This window comes from Hevea brasiliensis, chromosome 4, assembly GCF_030052815.1.
Source record: "Hevea brasiliensis isolate MT/VB/25A 57/8 chromosome 4, ASM3005281v1, whole genome shotgun sequence".
In the NCBI taxonomy this organism is placed as follows: Eukaryota; Viridiplantae; Streptophyta; class Magnoliopsida; order Malpighiales; family Euphorbiaceae; genus Hevea; species Hevea brasiliensis.
Genome location: NC_079496.1, coordinates 100700077 through 100728074, shown reverse-complemented (window position 1 = coordinate 100728074; position 27998 = coordinate 100700077). Strand labels below are relative to the sequence as shown.

General features: G+C 35.1%; 1 protein-coding gene across 9 annotated transcripts; it reads right to left on the bottom strand.

The window, feature by feature from the left end:
* Positions 1-101: 101 nt before the first annotated feature.
* On the bottom strand, positions 102-26904 carry LOC110657413 (transcriptional corepressor LEUNIG). Of its 9 annotated transcripts, XM_021814602.2 has the most exons (21): positions 26743-26900; positions 26599-26622; positions 26390-26496; positions 25612-25709; positions 25374-25483; positions 23755-24183; positions 23563-23648; positions 23091-23169; positions 22941-23013; positions 22682-22731; positions 22175-22486; positions 21828-22046; positions 21142-21387; positions 20914-21055; positions 16414-16523; positions 16009-16158; positions 2762-2917; positions 1728-1844; positions 912-1118; positions 352-491; positions 102-246 (listed from the first exon to the last, which is right to left on the bottom strand). In XM_021814602.2, the coding sequence occupies exons 3-21, from the start codon at positions 26419-26421 to the stop codon at positions 237-239; spliced, it is 2766 nt and encodes a 921-aa protein (XP_021670294.1). In that variant the 5' UTR covers positions 26422-26496; positions 26599-26622; positions 26743-26900; the 3' UTR covers positions 102-236. The 9 variants fall into 9 exon arrangements, with proteins under 9 accessions (XP_021670294.1, XP_021670291.1, XP_021670297.1 ...); XM_021814599.2 differs by lacking the exon at positions 26599-26622 and having other exon boundaries at positions 26743-26904; XM_021814605.2 differs by lacking the exon at positions 26599-26622 and having other exon boundaries at positions 20914-21028; positions 26743-26904.
* Between the last annotated feature and the right edge of the window lie 1094 nt (positions 26905-27998).

The following is a 27998-nucleotide window of genomic DNA, read 5'->3' as shown; positions in this document are numbered from 1 at the left end:
TGAATCAACAAAATTTTCTATTATAGCAATCATGGTCGTTAAGCAAAGATGGAAAGACTAATGGAAACCAAAATGAACAAGAATTGGTCACACAGGTAAACTATGGATGAAAAAACATATACTTCTCAGTAGAATACAAAACAATACAAACTGTCCAAGAAGCTTGAACAGTGATCTGTAAGTTAACAGTGCTGTCATGTGACAGATACAACAACAGAAAAGGTTAGTTTCTGGGGCTATAAGGACCTGAAATTGAATAAAACACAGAATAGGCTGCATCAAATTAAGAAAACAAACAAACTAAAAGCATTTAAATGGCAATGATTAAATGCTTGGAGACAATCATATTACTTCCACAGCTTGACGAACTTATCATGACTAGCAGATGCAACCAACCCTGTCACTGGCGATACAGCAAGGGCAGCAATTAGTCCTTCATGAGCCGCTAAAGTCATAGTCTTGTTCTCAGTCACGTTCCATAGCTCCAAAGACTGCAATAAATGCTCACAGTAGGAAATCAGAGACAATCCCTTAACAGCAACATAGTTGGCAAGAATTTTATTGATGCTGACCACCACACGTGGGGGAGCAGTGGATCACCCCCTCACAAGGAAGCATTGCAAACGACAAAATGTAATAAAACCAAAATAAAATCATAATTTTTAGATTCAAGTAAACCCTAATATCAACCATCATTGGTTTTGGGGAAGATGCCCCATAGGCCCATACAAAGATGAGAAAACAAAAGCAGCTTTATGGATATATTACTTTCGCACAAACTATATAGCAATTGAACAACTACAGAATCCAACATTCGAAGATCTTGTATCATGGACGTCCACGTTGCCAACAAAAAGAGAGCAATAAAAAAAAATTATAATTAACCAACAGTATGGAACTCAGTTACTTGCCTGGTAACAACCAATGACTAGCAATGAAGGGTATGTAGGATGGAAAACACATGAATGGAATTTGTTGCCATTACAGCTCAATTCATGAACACAGTCCCCCTCACTCCCTGATCCAAGTCTCCAGACTCGAACAGAGTCCTCACTGACGGATGCTAGAAACTCACCAGAAGGATCCCAGCACACGGAGTGGATTGCCTTAGTATGTCCCTACACAGTACACAGTTAACCATACAGAGAAAGGAGAGCACACAGGAAAATGGAAGACAATAATGAGCAAAAATTAAAGAAAGGAATCTGGATTAATTCAAGCAAAAAATATTCAACAGCCAATCAAGGTTATTACTAGCATCTAAAAGGAGACTGAATCTGTCATCAGCGCATTTAAGTTTTCCTCATCAGTAACCTTTATTTATCTATAATATTAGCCAAAAAAAGAGCAAATAAAAAGAATCAATAATTATGTTTCTTTATAATTCTCATTTATTTTTCAAATGCCAATATACAATAGCAGTAGCTATGTACATAAGAAAGCACAAAATATGTCTACAAAATTACCTATCATTGCCAACTGCACCATCACCAGATATTCAGCATAGATTTTCTGAGCAAATAGCGTGCATAGTTTTGCACACTTTTGTAGTGATTTATGACCTATTAATGTTTTCAATTTATGACCTATTAATTTTTTCAAGGACTAAAGCAGGATAGCACAATATCATTGATAACAGTGCTGTCCATGAATCGTGCTTATAGAGCAAAAAAATCATTATATGTCTGGTTCAATTCAACATGGATAAAAGAAAATTTTAAACTAACCTGTAATGAATGCCGGCAAGCTTGTGTCTCAACATCCAGTATAGATACAACATTCTCAGCAGCTGCAGCAAGATACCTCCCTAAACGGGGTTGAAATCTCATTTGGGCCGTACCACCCTAATCCATAAAAAAGTAAATAAATAATACAAAATAAAGATCAGTGATTGCCAAGCAAAGTACTATTGGAAGAAAAAAAAAATCAATAATTTTTATTCACCGTCCCTCAACTTTAGAGTTGTTTAATTTCTATCTTTCAACTTCAATTTATTATGATAAAATCATTCAACTTTAATTTGAGTTTCAAAAAAGTCACACTGACTGGATTCAGCCACTTTTCCAATTATCATACAGGTGATTTCCACCAATTGTCCCTCAACTAGGGAGTTGTTTCAATTTCATCTTCTAACTTCAATTTGTTACAATAAAATCAATCAATTTTTTTTAAATAAATAAATAAATATATATATATATATAATTTAAATATTATTAAATTCATTACTATTATTTTCTAATAGAATAATAAATTTAAATAAATTAAAAATAATATATGCTAAATAAAAATTATAATTTTAAAAAATAATCATTGCTTAAAAATGATAAAGACGCATATGTAACATGTGCCAACAAAACTAGCCTTAGTTAACCCATAAACTTAAAAATATAAAATATTATTACTTGTAACTCAAATCAACTTTGAGTGATTTTATTATAAAAAAATTGAAATTGGGGGATGGAATTGAAATAAACATTAAAGTTGGGAAAAGGTAGGTGAAAATTACATGTATGGTAATTAGGAAACAAGCTAAGAGTGACTTTTTTGAAACTCAAATTAAAGTTGAGTAATTTTACTGTAATAAATTCAAGTTGAGGGAAGGAAAATGAAACAATCCCCAAAGTTGAGGCAAGGAAATTGAAACCACCTCCAAAGTTAAGGGACAGTGGGTAAAAATTAACTATCCACCACCATAGAGAGAGGAAATACAGAAAAATCAAAGACCATGATATTATAAACCAAATAGTCTACAAGAATCTACCTTGGATACTCTTGAACAACTACCATTGTTAATACTCCAGTAACGTATTTCACCATCACCATCACAAGAGCAGATGAGATCATCCTTACTGGGGTGGAAGTCCAGTGACATGACAGAGGCAGAATGTCCCGTAAAAGTGCGTAAGGAGTAACTAGGCTGCAAAACCATTCCACAGAACAAGGTAAGCGTGCAAGATACTAACATCATGAAGTTTAATCTACGCAATCCAGCAAATTTTGTTAATTAGAAAATTCCAATGAGCAACAACAGAAAGCATGATTTCACTACATAACCATAACCAGCCTAACAACTGAATACTGGAACTCCACAAGTCCATTTAATTTTAAACCTATTTCCATATTGCAATTCAATAATCAATAACCCGTAACTGTTTTCGTGCTTACTACTTTATCATGCATGTCCATCACCACAAGTTCACTCACAACAAATTTCTACTCAATTCAATCACCCAAGACTTCACAACTACAAAGGGATGTAGGTTTTATTCTACCTTCAACAGATAAAATGTGCCATCTCTCACATCCACAAATTCTAGCTTCAACTGATGAAACATCTAGCAAATTAATCAACACATTTACCTTTTGTTGGAATTAATTAGATTTTTCATTAATGCATGGGATATGTCTCATTGAAGAATCCCATGAATATGAGAAACTCGTGAGATTGATAACCAAAATATTAGGAGTGGTTTATGATATATTGATAGCAATCCATATATATTATGTATCTTACATTACAAATATGCAACTCTATGTATTATGTAAGACACACAACACAAGTGAATCAAATGCAACTCTTTGAGGTATTTTGCCTGTGGATGTAGGCTCTCACTAGCCAAACCACGTAAATCCTTCTTGTTATAGAAGTCTGCCCTTGTAGAAAGTCAATCCCTATAGAATATCCTTAAAGGATTCCTAATCAATGTAAAATTCCAACTCAATGTAGAATTCCTAATCAGTATAGGAAGTACAGGAAACAACTGTGTGCATACATATACATATATATTTATATATACATATATATATATATATATACATATATATGTATATATACATATATATGTATATATACATATATATGTATATATACATATATATGTATATATAAATATATATGTATATACATTTCAAAAATTAATGAGAAAAACACCTTTTTTCACATGGTATCAGAGCTAAGGTGAGATCAAAACAAATAGTTTGAAATTGAATCTTTTGCCTTACGACCCTGTTTTTTGCCCTAATGACCTTGCTCTCTAAGTCACCCATAGATGGTGTTTTGTTTGCATCACCGCCTCCCTTATTGGAGAGCTTGGCTGCCGATCAACCTTCAGTTAAATTCTAGCGACCAGATGTGCAGCATGTGGCTCTCACGCGCCATCATTTGTTCTGCGCCCTAGGTCAACACAGTGGTACGTGTGTTGTTATCTAGCAACGTCTGGTGGTCAGACCTCTTCTCCTGGCGTCACCTCAACTTGGTGGTTCCATCCCTATAAGCTGTGTTGGGTTTTGAGGCCTCTTTCTTGGTGGTGTTTGAAAACCTTGCCTTTCGGGTTATTGTTTCAAAGGGATCTGCTAACTGGAGGCAATTTCTTGGGATACTTGTGGACTGTGGATATTTAAAGGACAAAGGCTAAGAGTGAGACTAAGTCGATAATTCCTGATATAGTTCTAGTGATGACTAAAATCATTGAATACAAACTCAATGGTTTGAATTCTTGGAATGGAGCAAGACAATTCAGATTTATTTGCGGAGCATTAATAAGGATGATCATATCACAAAAGATCCAACAAATGATGATACCAAGTAAGCTTGGCCGAGGGAAAATGCACATTTATTCTTACAACTACGGAATTCAATTCACAGTGAGGTAATGAGTCTTACTAATCACTGTGAGTATGTTAATGGATTATTTAAAATTTTTATATTCTGGCAAAGGCAACATTTCCCAAATATATGATGTTTGCAAAGCATTTTATCAACCTGAGAAATAGGATAAAACTCTTACAGCATACTTTATGGAATTTAAACATATTTATGAAGAGCTTAATATTCTATTACCATTCAGTCCTAATGTAAAGGTGCAACAAACTCAACGTGAGCAAATGGCTGTTACAAGTTATTTTGCTGATTTACCCTCAAAATGTGAGACTTTAAATCTCATATTCTCTCCGGTTTTGAGATTTCTTCTCTGCATGATACCTTTACACAGGTCCTTCATACAGAGGGTACTCAATTTTCACAACCCACTAATGGTGCTCTTATTAGTCAGAATGTGAGTGGACAACAGGGAAATAGAGGAGGATATAGAGGAGCAATTACTAAAAGAAATAATCAATGTAATAAGGAGACTACTTCTAATCAGGACTCAGAAAGAGTCATTTGTTATTATTGTCATGAACCTGAACACACAACATAATTATTTGAAACTTCAAAGAAAAATCAGCGATCTCAAGTGGCAAATTTGGTAGCAAAAGATTGTACAGTGTCTTCCTCCTCTAAGAAAACTGTCTCATTGTCTACAAAAGAATTTGCACAGTTCTCCCAGTATCAGACATCTGTAAAGCCTACCAATTCCTCAATCATTGTCATCGCTGAGTCAAGTAAATCCACTACATGACTTATTCCTCCTCGTCTAAATAGGTCATCGATTTTGGTGCTACAAATCATATGACTGACAATTCTAATCTCTTATCTGGTTTTCAGTCTTTTACTAATTGATGTGTCCCACATTAGCTCTGCAAGGAGGTCTTGAGTGTTATATATATGGGTTTGCAAACCTCCCCTTGCAAGCTAACTTTTGAGGTGGAGCTAGGCAGGTTCATATCATTTAGTATTAAAGCCTCACTCTGCATGGACCGATGAGCCAAGACCATGTGCATAGGCTCCCTGACGTTCTTTGGGAGAGGTCGAGGTGAACGAGTCATGTTCCTAATTGCTTCACGAGGACATTCAATCTAAAGGGATTGAGAATGACGCGTTCCACATTAGTTCTGCTGGGAGGTCTTGGGTGTTATATATATGGGTTTGCAAACCTCCTCTTGCAAGCTAGCTTTTAAGGTGGAGTTCTTCCACAATTATTTTAGCTGATGGCTCTAAATCTTATGTCATGGGTTCTGGAACTGCAAATCCAACATTGTCCATATCTTTGTCATCTGTCTTATATCTACTTAACTTCTCCTTTAATTTACATTCTGTTAGGTAATTCACTCAAAAATTAAATTATCCTTTTTTTTTTTCTTTAACCATTATTTTTTTTTTTTTTTTGATCTTACGACAAAGTAGATTATTGGTAAAGGGCGTGATTCGGGTGGTCTCTACATCCTTGACAGATGGGAACCGCAATCTCTTGCTTGTTCCAATGCCTTAACTCCACTTGAAGTTCATTGTAGATTGGGCCATCCTTCTTTATCCACCTTGAAGAAATTATTTCACTCAGTTTCAGTTTTTATCAGTACTAAAATGTTTATCATGTCAGTTTGTTAAGCATCATTATTTAGCTTCTGTGCCTAGAGTCAATAAACAGGTTTCTTCCCCCTTTTGAGTTAATTGATTATGATATTTGGGTCCTTGTTCTATTACTTCTAAAACTGGATTTAGATATTTTGTTACTGTTGTAGACGATTACTCTCATGTTATATGGATATATTTAATGAAACAATGTTCTCAGTTATTTGTGCTGAAATTAAAACTCAGTATAATACTTTTATAAGCATGTTAAGTAATAATGCTAAAAAATATTTTTCTAAGCATTTTCAGACCTATATGACTCAAAATGACATTCTTTACCAGTCATCCTGTGTTGACACCATCCCAAAATAGTGTTGCCAAAAGGAAAAATCGACATTTTCTTGAAGTAGCTAGAGCTCTTCTTTTCCAAATAAAGGTTCCTAAATATTTTTGGACTGATGCAGTCTCTACAGTATATTTTTTGATTAATCATATACCATCTTTTGTCCTTGATGGAGACATTCTTTATATTGTTTTAGTTTTGTCTAAATCTTTGTTTCATGTTGAACCTCGTATTTTTTGTTGTACTTGTTTTGTACGTGATGTTTGTCCATGAGTTTCTAAATTAGATCCAAAGTCTCTTAAATTGTTTTTCTTGGATATTTTAGGCTCCAAAAAGGATATAGATGTTTCTCTTCAACTCTTAATCGATATATTGTTTGTGCTAATGTTACGTTTTTTAAGTCTACTCCGTTCTTTCCTCAAACATTTATGTATGAGAATCAAGGAGGAAGATGATCTTTTGGCATACATTGTCAAACAGAATCCTCGTCGTCCTCCTCCTGCTCTTTCTGTCTCAGTCACAGTCAAACCTCCGATTGTTCATGTTTATTCAAGGAGATTGAACACTCCAGACTCAGATCCTCCACTAGCTTCTTCATCGGAAGATCCATGATCCTACTCTAGATCTTCCTATTCCTCTTCGCAAAGGTAAACATATATTTACTTACCCTATTTCTTCTTTTATTTCTTATGATCATTTATCTTTTTTCTAGATGTTTTGTTATTTTTTTAGACTCTATAAATATCCCTAAAACTATAGTTGAAGCATTATCTCATCCTGACTAGTGTGCCACTATAAAAGAGAAAATAGAGGCCTTAGATACAAATGGCACATGGAAATTGGTGCTTTTGCCTATTGGTAAGAAAGCTATTGGTTACAAATAGGTGTTTACAGTGAAGTTGAATCCTGATGGTTCTATACCCAGATTAAAATCACGTCTTATAGCTAAAGGATATGCTCAGACATATGGGATTTATTACTCTAATACTTTTTCTCCTATAGCTAAACTAGCTTCAGTTCAGCTGTTTATCTTTCTAGCAGCTACATATAATTTACCTTTGCACCAATTAGATATCAAGAATGCCTTTCTTCATAGTGATCTTCAGGGGGAGTTAGGTAAAATTTGCTGACTTCGAAAGTCTCTTTATGGCCTTAAACAAAGTCTTTGGAATTGGTTTGGGAGATCAAGTGAAGCAGTACATGATTTTGGTATGCAAAAGAGTAAGTGCGATTATTCAGTGTTCTATAGGCAATCTAAGGCTGGCCTAATTCTACTTATAGTGTATGTTAATGACATTGTTACCACCGAGAATGGCTCTGTAAGTATTTCATCCCTTAAACACTTCCTTCAGATCCAATTTCAAATAAAAGACTTGGGCCTACTTAAGTATTTTTTGGATATTGAAGTTATGAGAAGAAATGTGTTATGGAAAGTCAATCATTATATTATTTCTGTGTATATTCTGTATTCTGTATTCCTATTTAGGATTTCTTATTTAGGATTTCTTCCTAATTAGTATAACACAATTATAGGAATCAATTGTATATAAATACCCATGTACAGATTAATTGAAATCAATGAGAATCATCTCTTTCTACATCTCTTTCTACATGGTATCGCCATCTAGGGTGACTATTTGTTCTCACCACCGAGAGACCTTGGATTCCGATCAACATTGCCGTCGCCTCAATCCCCTCATTCCACCCGATCACACCATTAAAGGACTTCGAGGTTTGGCTCTCGGATCCTATTTTATTTACTTGATTTGTGATTTTGGATTATTTTGTACTTTGGATTAGCGTTTTGGTTAGTTTCTTTGTCTCAACAAATGGCGGACAATAAGAATGTTATTTACGATGTGATTAGATGATGACTAAGATCACGGAACACAAACTTAATGGTTCAAATTAGTGGAGTAAGTAGGGTCTATTTGCGTAGCATTGATAAGGATGATCACCTTACTAAAGATCCACCTCACGATGATACACAACAAACTTGGCTAAGGGAGGACGCTCGGTTGTTTTGAACTCGATTCACGGTGAGGTAATTAGTTTAATTAATCTTTGTGAATTTGTTAAAGAATTGATGGATTACTTAGATTTTGTAAAGGGAATATCTCCGTATTTATGATGTTTGTAAGGCATTCGAGAAAGAGAATAAGTCTCTCACGGCTTATTTTATGGATTTTAAGCGGGTATATGAGGAACTTAATGTATTGTTGCCTTTTAGTTACGATGTGAAAGTTTTATGAGTTTTCTCCTTCCTTGAGTATGAGGCGCTAAATCTCGATTCTTTCGAGATTTCCTCTTTGCATGAAACATTCACACGGGTCCTTTGCAGAGTACCCAATCTTCAGTGCTCTTATTAGCCGTAATCCAAATGGACAACAGGTAATAGAAGAGGAAGTAGAGGAGGAATTAGTAATGGAGAGGCTAGTTCTAATCGGGACTCAAGAGGAGTCATTTGTTATTATTGTCATGAGCACGCCATACAAAATATAATTGTCGAGGAAAAATCGGCGATCACAGATGGCAAATATGGCAGAGGATTCTACGGTATCTTCCTCCGAGAAATTTGGTATCTCGAGAAGATTTTGTTTTCGCATCTCTAAAGCCTACGGTTCCCTATCAACTGTCGAGTAAATCCACTACATGCCTTGTGTCTTCCTCATCCAAATGGGTTATTGATATCACATGGTAATTCTAGTCTTCTATCCGCTACGGTCTAATCCCACTTCCTCTTACTTTGATGGTTCTACTTCTTGTGTCATGGGTGAATCTCAATTTCTTTGTCATCTGCTTTTGTGTCTACCAAATTTCTCTTTTAATCTACTTTAGTAAACTTACTCGTACCTTAAATTGTTCTATTTCCTTTTTTCGATCGGTGTTTGTTTGAGGATCTTGCGAACGGGCCAGTTATTGGTAGAGGACGTGAGTCGTGGTCTCTACATTCGAAAATCATGTACCGCGTCGCTTGTTTGCTCGATCTGTAACACCTCTTGAAGCTCATTGTAGATTGGGTCATCCTTCTTTGTCTACCATGAAGAAGTTGTGTCCTCCTTTATACTAGAATGTGAGTCGTGTCGGTTTGCAAAACATCATCGTTTGCCTTCGTGTCTAGAGTCAATACTTCATCCCCTTTTGAGTTAGTTCATTCGATGTTTGGGGTCCTTGTACTTCTAAACTGAATTTCGTTATTTTGTTACTTTTGTTGATGATTACTCTCGTGTTACTTGGTTATATTTAATGAAGAATCGTTCTGAATTGTTTTCTATCTTTTGTGAATTTTGTAATGAAATAAAAACTCAATTTAATATTCTGTACGCATATTAAGAAGTGACAATGCTAAAGAATATTTTTTAGCACAATTTCAGTCTTACATGACACAAAATGGCATTCTTCATCAGTCTTCCTGTGTGGATACCCCATCCCAAAATGGCGTGGCCGAAAGAAAAAAATCGGCATCTTCTTGAGGTAACTCGTGCTCTTCTTTTTCAGATGAAAGTTCCTAAACACTTTTGGGCGGATCCAGTTTCTATGGCATGTTTTTTAATCAATCGTATTTAATGGGGATATTCCTTATACCGCTTTGTTCCCTACAAAATCTTTGTTTCTGTTGAACCCCGTATTTTTGGTTGTACTTGTTTTGTACGTGATGTTGATTACTAAATTGGATCCAAAGTCTCTCAAATGTGTCTTCCTTGGGTACTCGATTCAAAAGTTTCTCTCCTACTCTTAATCGTTATCTTGTTTCGCAGATGTCACATTTTTGAGTCCACTCCATTTTTTCTCAATCATCCGTGTATGAGAGTCGGGGAGGAGGATGATATCTTAATATATCTTGCCCAATCAATGTCTAGTCCTCTCTCACACTGCTTTCTTCGTCTCTAGACCTACTCGGCCTCGTTGTTCATGTTTATTCCAGAGATTGGAGATTGATCCTCCACTAGCTACTTCGTTGGGAGATCCGATCATGATTCGATCTAGATTTACCCATTGCTCTTCGTAAAGGTAAACGTTCATGTACTTACCCTATCTCTTCTTTTGTTTCTTATAATCAATTGTCTTCTTGTTCTCGGTGTTTTGTTACTTCTTTAGACTCGTTCCTATCCTCTCATTGTCTTGCTATGAAAGAAGAAATGGAGGCTTTAGATGCTAATGGTACATGGGCTGTTGCCTTGTAAGAAAGCTATTGGTTGCAAATGGGTATGGTAAATCGATGGTTCTGTGGCTAGGTTAAAAGCACGCCTTGTAGCAAAAGGATATGCTCGGACATATGGGGTTGATTACTCGACACTTTTTCTCCTGTAGCTAAACTTGCTTGTTTATCTCTTTCTACATATGATTGGCCTGCACCAATTGGATATCAAGAATGCTTTCCTTCATGGTGATCTTCGGAGGAGGTGTATATGGAGCAACCACCGGGTTTGTTGCTCGGGGAGTTGGGTAAAGTTTGTAGGCTTTAAGTCTCTTTATGGCTTGAAACAAAGTCCTAGGGCCTGGTTTGGGAGATTGAATTTGGTATGCAAAAGAGTAAGTGTGATCACTATTTTATAAGCAATGGTCTAATTCTCACGGTAGTCTATGTGGATGACATTATCATCGGGAGTGACTCTGCAGTATTTCATCTCTTAAAACCTTCCTCCAAACACCAAAGACTTGGGATTATTAAAGTATTTTTGGGTATTGAAGTTATGAGAAGTAAGAAGGGTATTTTCTTGTCTCAAAGAAAATATGTCATCGATCTATGAAAATTAGGTGCTAAGCCTTGTAGTGCACCAATGACTCCAAATTTACAGGGATAGTGAGTTGTTTGAAGATCCAGAGATACAGGAGATTGGTAGGAAAATTGAACTACCTTGTTCACTCGTCACGACATTGCTTATGCCGTTAGTGTGGTAAGTCGGTTTATGTCTTCCCAACTGTTGCTCATTGGGAAGCCTTGGGACAAATCTTGTGCTATCAAGGGAGCTCCAGGAAGAGGTTTGTTATATGGTAATCATGGGCATTTGAATGTTGAATGTTTTTGGATCTAAGGTTGATAGGAGGTCAACGGATATTGCGTTTTTGTTGGAGGAAATTTGGTGTCTTGGAAAAGCAAGAAGCGAGTGTAGTTTCTCGATCTAGTAATCCGAATCTGAGCCATGGCACAATCGATGTGAGGTAATGTGGATATTTCAATTACTAGATGAGACAGTTTTAAGACCCCCAACTGCGAAATTGTGGTGTGATAATCAGCTCTCCATATTGCTTCTAATCCGGTATTTCATGAGCGGACCAAACATATTGAGATTGATTGTCACTTTGTTCGTGAAAAGATTCAACAGATCATCTCAACAGACATATCAAACCGGAGAGCGATTAGGAGATATTTTCACAAAAGCTCAATGGAGCTAGGATTGACTACATTTGTAACAAGTTGGGCATGATTAACATCTATGCTCCAACTTGAGGGGAGTGTTATGGAAAGTCAATCATTATATTATTTTGTATATTCAGATTACGTATTCCTATTTAGGATTTCTTATTTAGGATTTCTTCCTAATTAGTATAACACAATTATAGGAATCAATTGTATATAAATACCCATGTACAGATTAATTGAAATCAATGAGAATCATCTCTTTCTACATCTCTTTCTACAAAATGTATCTTCTTGTCTCAGCGGAAGTACGTTCTTGATCTACTGGCAAAAATCGAAAAATTAGGTGTCAAGCCTTGCAGTGCACCAAGGACCCCAAATTTGCAACTTGTACCAGAGGATGATGATGCAGTATAAGAAGCTTAGAGTTTTATTTAGGAATTTTAATTATTATAGAATTAGAATATTTAAAAAGTTATTTTTTTAGGAATTTTATTATTATTAGGTTTATTATTTTCTAGTTTATCTTATTTAATATTCTTAATTAGGATTGAATTAGGGTCCTATAATCCTAATTCTATAAATAAAACCTAGAGTTCCGTTATTATTAAACAAGCTTTGTTATAATAATTTTATAAGATCAATAATATCTTAGAGAATTTTGTTCTCTTTTCCAAGGATTAGTCATTGTTTTGTTCTTTGTTCTTAGTTGTTCTACATCAATTTTGACATCAGAGCCTAAATTCATCCAAATTTTCATAAGCTTCCATAAACTTCAAACCTAGCACTGTACCCTCGAAATTTCCCTCTAGTTTTCATCCAAAATTTTCTGTCTTTATTTTACTGTTAAAAAAAAAAAGAAAAGAAAAAGAAACAAAGTCGCGAGAAATAGAAAACCCATCGCTAACAGTACCCTTCTCACATATCGACCACCACCGACACAACACTCACCAGCACCAGACAACTCTTCCGACACTGTTCCGATCACTTGCAGCTTCCCAGAAAAGAAGATCCAACCATGTCAAATCTTGATCCAAATTTAGACCCGTAAATTTTCCAGATTTTTCCAGCATCTAATCAATTCCAACAGCTCTCCAATTGCTGATCTGCCTATTCCCCCGGTTAGAAAACCATTCCGACACCTCTAGCTTTAAAACCCGATGGGTTAGGTCAAATCCACCCCAAACCAAGTTGTGCTTACCAAGTCTTTCTATGCTCCTAGTTGATTTTTGTTGCATCAACAATTGCCACGTCAGCTCCCTTTGGCCACATCACTGGCACGTCATCACCCTTGCCATTTAACAATTTTCAATAGTACCCTACTTTGCTAAGTTGACATCTTGCGTCTGATTTTATAACCAATTTTCTACAAAAGCAGTCTTAAAAGCTGAATTTTGAGTTTTTTCTTCAAGTAAGGTATGTTTTCTTACTTCGAATACCATTGAAACTTATATTGAGAGGCTAGAAGAGGAGATCAATTACTAAAAAAAAATGTTCTCGAAGAAATTAATAATGACATTGGATTTCATAGAGGTCAATTGCTATCCCTATGTCATTGGATAGACAATTACAGCTATAAACATGATCGTGAAATGTGTTCTTTCTTACATGGTGAATATGGAGAGGTCAAACAGATTTTACTAGATAAAGAAAGGGAATATGAAGATTTACAACAATTCTTACAAGTCAAGGAAAGAGAGCTTGAGGAATGTAGGAAAGAATTTGTGCTTTCAAGTACGAAAGAATTGAATGCACAGTTTGACAAGTTCTCAAAGTAAAACTTAATAAGTTATCAAAACTAGAGATTAACAAATTATCAATAGCTTTGTAAGAACTTAAAGAAGAAATTCAAATTGTAAATCAAGAAAAGAAGCTGAACGTTGAAGATGAACAAGAAATTCAGAGTAGATTGAAGATCAGAACGAGGAACAAAAAGAGCAACCTAGAGAAACAAAGGTTGAAGAGTACGAGATTGAAGAATCCAACAATTCTAGTCTTGAGCATTCATATGTTGAAGAGCCTTTTCCAAAGCAAGAAATTAATAAAACTGCACAGCCAAAACTTAAGATAGCTATATTGGGAAATGAAGAAGATTCTATGGAGACATCAATGAAAATTGAAGATACTATTAAGTTAAAAGGCATTTCAACTGTTGTTCTAATTAATTTTATCTGCCCAGATGTTTCCAAAAGTACAAAAGCGAGTACAAGCTTCTTCAAGTCATTCTTATTGCTACCGTCCAAGAAAATCATATTGTGTGTTCTCGTTGGTTCTTAATCCCTTAACACTTTAAAACTCGGGGTCAAATTTTCTCCAACCAAGGGAGAATGATGCAGTATAGGAAGCTTAGAATTTTATTTAGAAATTTTAATTATCATATAATCAGGAAATTTAAAGAGTTATTATCTAGGAATTTTATTATTATTAAGTTTATTATTTCCTAGTTTATCTGATTTAGTATTCCTAATTAGGATTGAATTCGGGTTCTATAATCATAATTCTATAAATAAGATCTAGGACTTCTATTGTTATTAGACAAGCTTTGTTATGACAATTTTATAAGATCAATAATATATTAGAGAACTAGTTCTCTTTTCCAAGGATTTGTCCTTATTTTGTTCTTTGTTCTTAGTTGTTCTACATCAAATAGTAAGTTGTTTAAAGATCCAAAAAAGTACAGGAGGTTAGTAGGTAAGTTAAACCATCTATCTTACAGTAACTCGCCCTAATATTGCATGTCCAGTCAATGTGATAAATCAGTTTATGTCTTCCCCAACTGTTGCTCATTAGAAAGCTTTGAGACAAATCTGGTGTTATTTGAAGGAGGCTCCAGGGCGAAGCCTATTATATAGTAATTATGGATATTTAAATGTTGAGTATTTTACAGATACAGATTGAGCAAGGTCTAAAGCTGATAGAAGGTCAGCTACTAAATATTGTGTCTTTGTTGAAGCTAATTTGGTATCTTGGAAAAGTAAGAAGCAGAGCATAATCTCTCGATCTAGTGCTGAATCGGAATACAAAGCTATGACACAATCAATGTGTGAGATAATGTGAATATTTCGATTATTAAATGAGGTTAGCCTTAAGACCTCTCTACTTACATAATTGTGGTGTGATAATCAAGCTGCTCTCCACATTGCTTCTTACCATGTGTTTCATGAATGGACCAAGCATATTGGGATTAATCGTCATTTTGTCTATGAAAAGCTTCAACAAGGGATCATCTCAACACAACACATAAACACTGGAGAGCAATTAGGAGATATGTTTACAAAAGCTCTAAATGGAGCTCGGGTTGACTACATTTGTAACAAGTTGGGCATGATTAACATTTATACTCCAACTTGAGAGAGAATGTTATAGAAGTCTATCCTTATAGAAAGTCTATCCTTAAAGGATTCCTAATCAATGTAATATTCCAACTCATTATAGAACTCCTAATCAGTTTAGGAAGTATAGGAAACAACTGTATAGTGTGTGTGTGTGTGTGTGTGTAGAAATTAACGAGAAAAACACCTTTTCTCACACTCTTGCTACTTTTCTCCTCTTATCATTCTAAATTTCAACACAATATGCTAACAATCAAACATACTACAATGGCAAATTACTGCCCAATTATTTTCTTAAAGAATTAATTTGCATCCCAATCAATGTTTTTCAATTAGAAATTAGTTATGAACAAAAGAATTTGCATCTAAGTCCTTTGCTTGTGCATTGTAATGAATCAACGCGAACCATGTTTCAAACAAAGGACATGCTAACAGTCATACATAATGTATCAATGTGAACCATACCATAAAAAAACACATTGTATATAATGGTACCCTAAGTCTACAGCCAACACAAGCTATAGAAAGGGAAAATTAGTGGGTTGGGTATATACATGCAATTGATCTGTCCTGTTTATCATACAATCCTGAAGGAAACACCATAGTTGGCATCAAACATTCACGAAATTGCTGTACACATGCACATGTTACTTTAGTGTATATATATTCTGCAGAAAAAGCAAGAATTGGTAGAAAAAAAAAAAAACTAAAATAGTCAAAATGGAAGAATTTGTCTACTAACTTTGTCAGCATCCCAAACCCTGACAGTTTTGTCGAATGAAGATGTTGCAAGGCGTGGCATACTTGGACTGAAACGGACATCTGTAATCAATGATGAATGTTCTTCAAGAGTAGTTTTCGGCTTTAAATTATCCGTGTACCATAATACAGCCTGTATCAAAGATCATCAAGGAAAGAATTTTATATTCAATTTTTAGCAAGTATAGATCAAGCTAACTACTGAACAACATCTCTTTTTCCTTTTCAGAACAAAATAAAGCAGGCAGTGATTCCACTTATTTGGACAATTAAATCAGGCTTGAAATTTAACAAAAAATCAAGAAACATTGTTCATGTGATATTGGCATCTAGTTTTTTTACTCATATTTGTATGCTCTACATTTTAAAAGTTAGTCTTCACACTTGCCTTTTTATCATGGCCACCACTAGCTAGCAATTTTCCGTCTGATGAGAAGTGGCAACAAATTACTTTGCTTGTGCTTGCTCTAACAGAAGTTACTTCAGTAAATGTAAACCCTGAGATGAAATGTAAACTCTGTGCTTAGAGTGCACCATGGTATACACAGAATAAATTTCATATAGTATGTATGTATATATATATATATATATATATATATATATATAGAGAGAGAGAGAGAGAGAGAGAGAGAGAGAGAGAGAGAGAGAGAGAGAGAGTGTTAAAATCACAAGTTGACTTGTATAATTTTATGAGTTAGAAACATGTAAACAATTCAAAATGTACACAAACTCAGAATCAAGTAAAAATTGAGTTAAAATCACATTTTCTAATTGTGAAATTAGTACATTTTTACGAGCTTACAATTTATCTATCTGAATGTTTATAGTTTACAATATTGCATTTTCGTGTATTAAAATAATTACCATTTACTTTGACACCATTTTCTAGGTTTTAAGTTTTAGATATCAAATCCTACTACATTGGTATTAAATAATGCAAATAACTACTATTTATTTGCTACTATGATAATCATGTGATGTGATAAGTACTGTATATGTGCTATTATAACAATCATGCATATGTCTATGCCTATATTATAGTAGTGGCGGTAGTGAATTTCATAAATATGAGCTAATCTCGTGTATTTTTTCATGAAGGCATGTAGTACCGTAGTGTGCTAATTGTTAATAAATTACAGTAATTATTGACAGCTTTTCAAATTTGAAATTACATTTTGAAATATGAAATTGAAAAAGAAAATTATCAAACCATTATATAATTATTAAACACAAAACAGGGTGTCTAAGAGGAAAGGTAGGCATACTTGAGGTGGCTTGGTCTCTTATGTTTACTATAAATCTTCCTACACCTTACTAGGGAGATGCTGTTCTTGTTGCAAGATATCTTATTAATAGAATACCTCTTTGAACATTAAACTTTAAGAGTCCTCTAAAGGTTTTCCAAGGTAGGTAGCAACACTTATACTGTCTTTCCAAAGATCTTTGGCTGTGTCTATTTTGTTCATCAGACAAATGTTGGGAAGTTAACACCTAGAACTTTCAAATATTCGTTTGTAGGTTATTCTAGTACTCAAAAGGGTTACAAATGTTATCATCCTCTTTCAAGGAAATATTTTGTGAGCACGGATATCACCTTTTAGGGTGTCTGAGCCTTATTTCCCTTCACAATCACCTTTTCAAAGGGAGCATAAGAAGGAAGAGGTGGTGTCTATTCCTATGTTATTTGTTCCTACTCTTCAGAAGGAGACTCTTAGGCCAATACCAAGCGAGGATGACAAGGATCAACCACCTAACCAACCACCACCTCAAACCCCAGGGAGATGATTTAAGAAACTAAATACGTCGGAACAATGCAGATACGTCAATCGAGCATGATATACTTGATCAATCATTACCTCTGAGTTCAAATTATGAAGATTTACGTGGTGAGCCTCCACCCATCCTTGGTCATTCTAATTCAGATTCAAACCCTAATTTCTCTATTGATGATCTTAATGTCGCTATTCCTATCAGAAAAAGAGTTAGGGTTTGCACTAAATATCCCATTTTTAATTTTGTTCATGATTCTTTTGTCTCCCTCCTATAGAGCTTTTTCTTGTCTATTTCTTCTATTTCTATTTTACAGGGTTAAAAAGAAGCATATCTTGAACCAAAATGAAAGGCAACTATGGTTGATGAGATGAGAGCTTTGGCAAAAAAGAGACATGAGACCTTGTTACTCCTCCATTAGGAAAGAAACTAGTGGGATGCAAGTGGGTGTTCATAGTAAAACATAGCGCAGATGGTTCAACTGAAAGATACAAGGCCAAATTAGTAGCAAAAGGCTTCACATAGACCTACACAGTAGATTATCATGAGACATTTGCACCAGTTGCAAAGATGAATACTATCAGAATCCTGTTGTCACGTGCAGCTGTTATGGATGCATTTGTAGGCAAGACTTATGCAAGACGTGATCCACAAGAGCTTCCAGTCAATGGTAATAAGAATGACAACTAATAAATTAGCATCAAAGGTGAATTCAGCAGCAGTAACAATAATTATTGTCAAAAATAAATATATCAAGATATTACTCTGGTTATCATTATCTTAAATTATGCCTTAAATGTTGGTTTCCAATAGTAGAAAATTCCATATGAAATCATGCAATAATCTCTTTATAAGGAGATCAGATTAAGAATAAAATTTCAAGCATAACTATTTTCAACTAAATTGAGATCTAGACTCTCTCTTCTCCAACGAGTCTAAGGTTAGAGCTCCCTTTTAACGAGCTCATATTTTCAGCAACAATAGGTCGAGGAAAGAATTGAGGTAAAGCAAAACGTTTAACTTTTGAATCAGATTTCACCATTAATAAGCCAGTGACTCGATCCTCGGCGAGAGATCATAACAATTGATTCGAACATAGGAGAACCACAACCCAAAAGCTAGCTATTGAGGTTGGAGAACCCAAATCCATATATCCCACATTAAAATCCCATACTTTCAATGTGGAACACAAGTTTTCTTGCAATAGGATCGTAACATTCCACTACGCTCCGTAGCCCCGGCGCCCACGTAGGTTGGCTTTGCGCTAAATTAATCTAGCCCCGAGCAAACACTACTATTCCGATGTCACCACCTGTGCCACACAATTGCAACTGGGAATCATAATGGACGACTCTGATACCATCGATAAGAACATAGGAGAACCACACCCCAAAAAGCATTGAGGTTGGAGAGCCTATGTCCCCATATATCCCACATTAAAATCCCATACTTTTAATGTGAGACACAAGTTTTTTTGCAATGAGATTGTAACAGCTGCTAATCTCTAGTAGGACTTACAACAATTTGATGTCAAGAATGTCTTTTTACATGGAGATTTAGAGAAAGAAGTATACATGAAAATTCCTCTAGGATTTGCAAATTAAAGAAAGCATTATATGGCCCGACATAGGCACCTAGAGCATTGTTTGACAGATTCAGCAAAGCCATGATATCTTTTGGCTACCATTAAAGTAAAGTTGATCATAACTTATTTATGAAACACTATAGAGGAAAGATCACATTAATTATTATTTATGTTGATGATACAGTTATGACTAAATATAATAAAGAGGAGATTGCCTACTTAAAGGAGCTCTAACCCCAAGAGTTTGAAATTAAAGATTTGGGAAAGTTGTAGTATTTTCTTAGAATAGAGGTTGCCAAGTTAAAAAAAAAAATGAATATTTATCTCTCTAAGAAAATATATTCTAATCTCTGGGAACAAATTGGCATGTTGGGATGTAAACACATGGATTCTCCTATTGGAGACTCGGTTGATTTGGGGAGATATCAAAGATTAGTTCGAAGATTGATATATCCCTCACATACTAGACAAGACATAGCTTATGTTATCAGTCCGGTGAGCCAGTATATGCATGATCCCTGTGAATTTCACTTGGAAGCGGTGTTTCATATTTTGAAATACCTAAAATTTGCACCAAGAAAAGGACTTCTTTTTTCAAAGCATGGCCATCTTCATATGAAAGCCTATACAGATGCATGTTAGGTTGAATCTCTTGATGATGGAAGGTCAACATCGAGCTACTGCACATTTGTTGGAGCTAATCTAATTACCTAGAGAAGCAAAAAATAGAATGTGAAGCAAGATTAAATGCAAAAGCAGTGTATAGAGCTATGACTTAAGGCATCTGTAAACTGTTGTGGTTGAGGAAATTGACGGAAGAGTAAAAGTTGTCAGAAACAAATGGTTTATCCTTATTCTATGACAACAAGGCTGCTATTAGTATTGTCCACAATCCAGTTCAGCATAATCAAATCAAGCACATAGAAATTGATCGGCACTTCATAAAGGAGAAGATAGCGGATGGTTAATTAATTGTTTCTCATGCGACTTCAAAGGAGCAATTAGTCAATATATTTACTAAGGGTCTAACCAGTAGAGAATTCCACACTTTAATATGCAAGTTGAGCACATGTAATATCCATGAACCAACTTGAGGGGGAGTGTTGGATTCCCATAATTATAGGAATTAATTTAGTTTTCTATATATAGCTGATTCCCTATAATCATGTAATTAATTTTTTGTTTCCTTTTTTAGATTTAGCTTCATGTTCTAATGCTAGATTAATGTATATGTATCTGAGGCAAGTACAAATCTTCATTCATTTGAGAAATATACTAGAAAATTCTCTCCAAAACCTCTAGTTTCATCAATGACATAATGAAGGAATGTTATTTTTACAAATAAATGTAATGTGATTGCTAAACAGTGTGTTGTAGGAAATATCATCATCAATAAGCAATGATATTGAAACAACTAAAAACAATTTGCTTACTACTGCATCATATTCAAGAAAATCACCAATATAAACTAAACAAAGTTTTGAAAAATCTTCACAAAAAATAATGATCAGTATTCAATGAACATTTGCACACCTTTGCTGACATCCATACGAGGAACTGTATCTCTAGGATCAGTGTCATCATGGGATAAAAAAGAATCAACATTATCCTCAAGGGATCCATCCTCCACAAAACGATCCATATCAGCCTGCAATTCAAGATCCTTATCATCCCACTGCCAAAATGGAATTCCAATGAGAATTCAGGCACGGAATTTTCAGTTCCTTTACCAATACAACAAGATAAAAGCAATACACTCACCAATTGATTCGCCGGAGATGTAAGAGGGCCTGTGCCATCAGTTCCAAACATCCCTATAGGCTTAGAAGAACTACCATTATGTGGTAAAGAAGGCATCGAGATCACATCTCCAGGGGTGTGAGTTGAAGGCGTTGAGGGTGCTGAACTTGGGGATGGTCCTGCAGTATTTGCAGTGCCAGAGCTATTGGCAGGACCTGAAGATGATACTGGCTGTTTTCTCTTTCTTCCTGTCTGGTTTTTTGAAACCTTAAAATGGAACATGGAAAACCATGTTAGAAACCTGTCCAAGTTGGCCATATGCCATACACCAAGTCTCAACAAGCCTTCCAACAGATTTGAGGACGAGGGTGGACATTGATAAAATATATATTTTAGGAAACAAATATCTCCTTCATGAGTGCGCGTGTGGTTTTATAAGTTACTTTTTTATGCATTGTTTTCAATAATTGAGACTTATCTACTGCATACATAAGGATTACAGAACAAAAATTATTACGATTTCCATAATATTTTCAAAAGGATACTACTCTTGTAAAATTTAGATTTCTGAGTACCGGAGGACAGAAGAAGACATTTTATCAAAATTAAGTTCAGTTAATCTATATAGAAAAATCAGCAGTTAGATGGTATCACATGCATAGAGCATCTCAATAGAGATGTATAAGAGGTAACCAAAAAAGACAGACCTGATCATTTCCTCGAAAAGAGTTGGACATGCTACCATCTAATGTGACACTACCAGCACCCCCCATCTTATCTTGCTGATGAAGATTGTGATTGGAACTCTGCGACTGCTGATTTGAAAGAGCATGCTGCTGAAGCTGCTGCTGCTGCTGCTGCTGCTGCGGATTACTGTTTTGATGCTGCTGCTGTTGTTGCTGCTGTTGTATTTGAGCCATTTTTAACTACAAAAGAAGGCAAATTTTCAGGAAATGAATGAGAACTAAATTTATAGGATTGCAGAAATGTCTAGTGGGAAACAACAATGATACATGTAACCACAGATTAAAGGCAACTGGCAGAACCATGGGACCTTAATCAGCGTATCTGTATCTCCACGAGGCAAAAGAGAGCCACCAGCTTGTAGAGGAGATCCAACGTTTGGAATCACATCACCGACAGGATTTGAAAGCCCATCCTTCCCAAGCCCCATATTCCGGTTGTTCCAAAGCATTCTCAATCTTCTAGTCTCATCACTAGCAGATGGTGATGTTAAATTTTGCTGTGCAAGCATAAGCTGTTGCTGATGTTGTGGTGTCAACATCTGAAGTTGATGAAAGGGCTGAGGAGCCTGTATAAAAGGTTTCTGCTGCTGAAGCAGCCCAGGGCGAAGATGATCCAGTCCCTAACAAAGGCATCAACTTTTTAAACTGTTCGAATTCTCAAGTATTTGCATATATATACATTCACCAAAAAAAAATATTGAAGCTACAATTCTCATAATACCAACATCATCTGCAGTTATGTATCCAAAACCAATTTATTACAATTGTGATGATGAAGGGTAGGAACAGGAATAAACGGACCACATAAAACTTACAGTGAGCGGCCACCCTTTTAAAGTCAAATTGTTACTGCCTTGATTTGATCCTGAAAGAGCAAAACCATCCATGTAAGACACAGAAATCTGTAAGCCATGCACACAACAACCATGAGATGAAATTTAATAATTTCATGCTCTCAATTGGGAAAAAATATTATGATGATGCCAGATTCAGGCTCAAGTGATCAATTGTTTTCCCAAAATCCACACAAGTTAGTCAAAGGTGCTAGTGCAGGTAAAAATCATGAGAAAATACCAGGAATTCCTATTAATGCTTCTGGACCAGCAGCTCTGTGATTTATTAGTGGGTTGGTCTCACTCTTTATGTCCTGATTCCACACAATTTATAACAAAATAAATAATAGGAAAAGTAAAAACTACGAGATCACATATGTGAGATCCATACTGGTGTGGACCCTTGAAGTTGTTGATTTCTAGCCTGAACCTGTGGGGACATTCCACCAGCTGTACCATGTAACACTTGGCTGAAATTTAGCACAACAATAAAATTTGAATTATTTATAGCATCAACCATATAGGAAAAATCCCAAAAAAGGTCCAGAGCTGATTTGGACATTAGAATTGAAAATAGATCCCAATTGTTTTTGTAGCACTTAGAAACAGCAACTCCGCATTCATATCCATTATGGAGAGACAAAAAAAAAAACAAAAAAGGAGGAAGGTTAGGGTCATAGCCCAAAATCCTATAATTAATTTGAATTCATAGCCCAAAATCCTATAATTAATTTGAAATACCCTTTTTGTACTAAAACCTATACCCTTTAAATACAACTCTGAACACAAAGTCATTCAAATACTGCAGCAAAATATTTTTGTTTTTATCTGAGCATTAAAGGTCAAATGAAAGAGAAAAGCACCCTGATGGCTGGCCAGTTCCTGCAGACTTCAATATTGAGGCATGATTTGGATCTAAAAGCTGGCCAACATTCTCACTGAATCTTTGCTGTAAAAGTTTGAAAGATGGTAAGTAATCCACCAAACTTCAAAATATAGAAAGAAGTCCAGCAAGAGGGTTTAAAAAAAAAAAAAAAAAAGGGTAATCCACCTACCTTCATTGCTGCATCATCCAAAGAATCCCTCTGAATTGGCAGTTTTAATCTTTCCTCATACATCTTTGTCGCCAAGGCATTTGCAGTTCCAGGGCTTTGACGCAAGAGAGGATCATTTCCCACAAGTCCATTTGCAGTACCATTTAGAAGGTGAGTACCATCCCTTCGCTGCTGTTGCTGTTGCTGGGGAGGCTGTTGCTGCTGTTGCTGTTGTTGCTGCTGCTGCTGGTGCTGTTGTTGTTGTTGTTGTTGCTGCTGCTGCTGCTGCTGCTGCTGTTGCTGCTGCTGCTGAGCATGCCTCTGCAATAGGAGCTGTTGCATCTGCAGTTGCTGTTGCTGCTGCGGCTGCTGCTGGTGTTGTTGATGCTGAGGTGGTTGAGATTGCTGCTGTTGTTGCTGCTGCTGCTCCCGCGCTTTAATTAACTGCGTCTGAGATTTCAATATGCCACAACATTACAGTGATCAATGTTATTTTACATCCAATGACTTTAATTTAGGCCCTTGAGAAGCTTAAAGCTTCCAAATTTCTAGCAATAATAAATGGCTACAACCATAACAAAACTTAAACAGCAATTGTTGGACAGTTGGCTGCATATGCCAGCATGCTTGTCATGAGTTAGGTTTATTTTCATACTGCTACAGATTCCCTCCCACTAGTTAAGATTATGATTTTTTACAGCCCATCAAACACACGAGGAACCCTTTGCAGATGTGAACTAATATAGAATAACAACAATTCACAAAACAGCCTCGCAATAAAGATCTAAATTAGATCCCTGTATATTTAAAACCACTAAAGAATTTAAGGACAACATGAATTTGAACAACTTCCAGTAACATATGCAACTACTGAGATAGAAAAAGACTCTAAATCATACTGATAAGATCAGATTTCAGGGGATGGGGAAGGGAACTTTCAGGGAAAAGGTCCAAGCACTTCCTCTATCATTTTCTTTTTCTTTTCATTGCAGGGGAGGGGGAGGGGGAGGGGGAGGGGGAGGGAACAGTAAAAGTGTGAGGAGGACTGTCGGCCCTACAGGGCAAGCATCAAACCAGTGGGCAGGTCCATGCACTAATTTGCACATATGTCTACACGTTAAGACTTAAGAAACAATACAAGATAGGAAAACAAGAAAAGAGTAGCCTTTTAAATGATTCCAGCCATTCCCATGAAAAAACTATGTACAGCAAATCTAAGGTATAACAAACAAAAACTAAGAGTTGATCATATGGGTGTTTCTAAGCAAATCTGAAAGTTGATCATTGGATGTCCCTAACAACTCAACACTTCAGTCAAACAAAGACAAACAGAAAAAAGGTTCCTGAAATTGATACTGACACAGAAAATTTCACCTATATGCAAAACAGACAAAATTTGTATTTCCTCCCCCTTTTTTTTTTAAGAGGGAGTGTTTTCGGTTGTTATAAGGGGAATTTTAATTAATAAAAATTTAGAGTCAACACTTGGATGCTTGAAATGAGATTCTAAGTCATTAAATTGCTATTACACTGCATTGCAGGACAATACCACTTTCCTTGCTCACCCTAGCACTCAAAATGTAAAATAAAGCCTAAAGAAAAATAAATAAGCCATGGGGCAAAAAGATTCTCAAGCCCACCTCAATATAAGATGCAGCAACCTCTGAGTGCTTCTCATTTGTCCTAGCAATAAATATATCCCAGAAAACTGACCACCATTCAAAGAGAAAGCCTCCAGGAGCATCAATAGCTGAAAATTCAAGGCCAAAACTTAAAAACCAATCAAGAAGTCAAAAGCACGATTTGAAAAAACAATAACATGAATATTATACTCTAAATATGTATCTCTTCCACTGAATCATAACTTTATACACCCACCTACAGGATCAGATGATACTTTTCCCTCGGTTAGAAAAGCCTGAGCAGAAGCCTTCAAATCTCTCTTCACTAGATAATCATGGATATACACATCTAACCTGTTGCTCATCATGAAAGTAAAACAATTCTGTCATTTCTGCAGGGGAAGCCACAATTAAAGAAAAAAAAAAAAAACCTTCACCAAGTATAATAGCAGCAAACAAATTTACAAGTGCAAAAATAAACCCCAAAATTTTTACCCAATTAGATATAATGGCAGTATGGTAAAGAAAGTTCATGTAAGAGGAGAAAATCCAACCAAATGCTGCAGCCCTAAAAGAAGAAGAAGAAGAAAGAAAAAAAGGGAAAGCAACGCAGTAACAAAGACCTACAAGTACAGAATCCTAGCTTATCCACAATAAAGAACAATACCTGTGAACAGAGAACAAAGGTCCAGCCAATTAAAGCAGGAATTCAGATACTAAAATCAAACAATTATCAACCCACTAACTAAAACCAACTCAGAAATAAGTTCAAACGACCAAAAGAAAAAAGACACTGTACAATAATATAAACCCTAGAATAACAATGCAAATGCAGATATCATAAAACAAATTGGAAGAAAAAAGAAATTGACTCCAAAAACTAACAGAAGATGCAAAATAAGAAAATCCCAGCCACCCAGAATACAAATCGAGAACATGAAAGAGTAAGCATTACAAGAGATGGAAAAAAAAAAAAAAAAGAATAGAAAACTGCAATAATAAGAAGAGAATGAAAAACATGCAATAGAACTTACATTTTATCAGCTTCCCAGTTGGTTTGAGACATATTGTCGAATCAAGAAGCTCCCACAGAAAGTTTATAATAATGTCAGAACTAGCTTGTAGAAAGCTCTCGTCACCTCTAAAATTGCAACCCAGAAATGAAACAGGTTATGGAATTTCAGCTACAAAATATAACATCAATTTACTAATAGAACCCAAAAACACCAAGACAAAGACATACTGTTGATAGAGAAAGATGAAGAACCTATATGCAAGAATAGAAGCTGAGCTTGTCATCTTAGCAAAATGAAAATAAAGAAAGTAATATGTTTCTTAATTGAATAAATTAAGAAAAAGCTAGAAAAGGAAAGATTGATAAAGATACCTGCAAACCCAAAAACGTTCATCTGTTTGAGAAATTCTAATGTTTTTTCTTTTTCTTTCTTTTTTTCAAGAATCTTTTAGACGAATTTTATTTCTGTAGCTTCGGTGAGTTGAGTTGCTGTTGCAGATATCATAATGCCTTTGGTGGTAAATTTACCATAAAAGCCCTCGGATCTTGTCAAATTTTAAGTCTAGGCCACTCCCTCAGGGATAAAAAACCTTTTTTTTGCTTAAATGAGTAAAATAGCCTTTTCCTTTCCTTTAATTACTCTTAAAAGTCTACTTAATTCTCGTGCATTAGTTCAGTTATTGGAGGAGTTATAGGTAAATCCACGTTTCTCTATTTTTAATGCCTTTCCACTGTAAGCACTTGGATTTTTCTTTATTTATGAATCAACCATATATTTCGAAATTTTGTACAGATTACCCAAAACTTTATAAATTTCCTTTTCCACGCTATTAAAATATAGTCAGCATCTGGATCGGTGTTTTGAATGGTGACGTAGAGATCTTGCAAGAGTGTAAATTTTATTTTTTCAGACGCTTATGGAATTTATCTTTTAAATAATAATAAATATTATTTTATAATGTAGATAATTTAATATTTATCTTTTCTTTATTAATATTTATCTTTTCTTTATTATTTTCTTTGTAAAAAAATATTATTGATTGAAAAAAAAAATATATATATATATATTAAGATATTTATAACAGATATATTAAAATATTAATTATCTCAAAAACATAATATATTTGTATCTTCATTTTTATAAAAATCAAGAATGCTTAAGTGATTTTATTTATTTTATATATTTAATAATTTATGTGATCGTAAGATTTCCAATAAGTTGAAAGAAAAATTTTACTGTACAATCATACGTCTGGCTATATTATATGGTAGTGAGTGTTGGGTACCGAAAGAGTCGTATGCGTCTAAGATAAGAGTTGCAAAAATGAGAATGTTAAGGTGGATAAGTAGTCATATTAGATTAGATAAAATCTATAATGAGAATATTAGAGAAAAAGCAGGAGTGGTGCCAATTGAAGATAAGTTGAGAGAAGGGATATTAAGGTAGTTTGGTCATGTGAAGCGTAGATATACGAAGGCTCCAGTTAGACAAGTAGAGCACATTAGGTTAGAAGATAGAAAGAAAAGAAGGGATAGACCTAAATTGACTTGAAATAAAATAGTACAACATGACCTATAAGTATTACACATTTCTGAAGATTTAACTCAAAATCGTTTAGAGTAGAGAA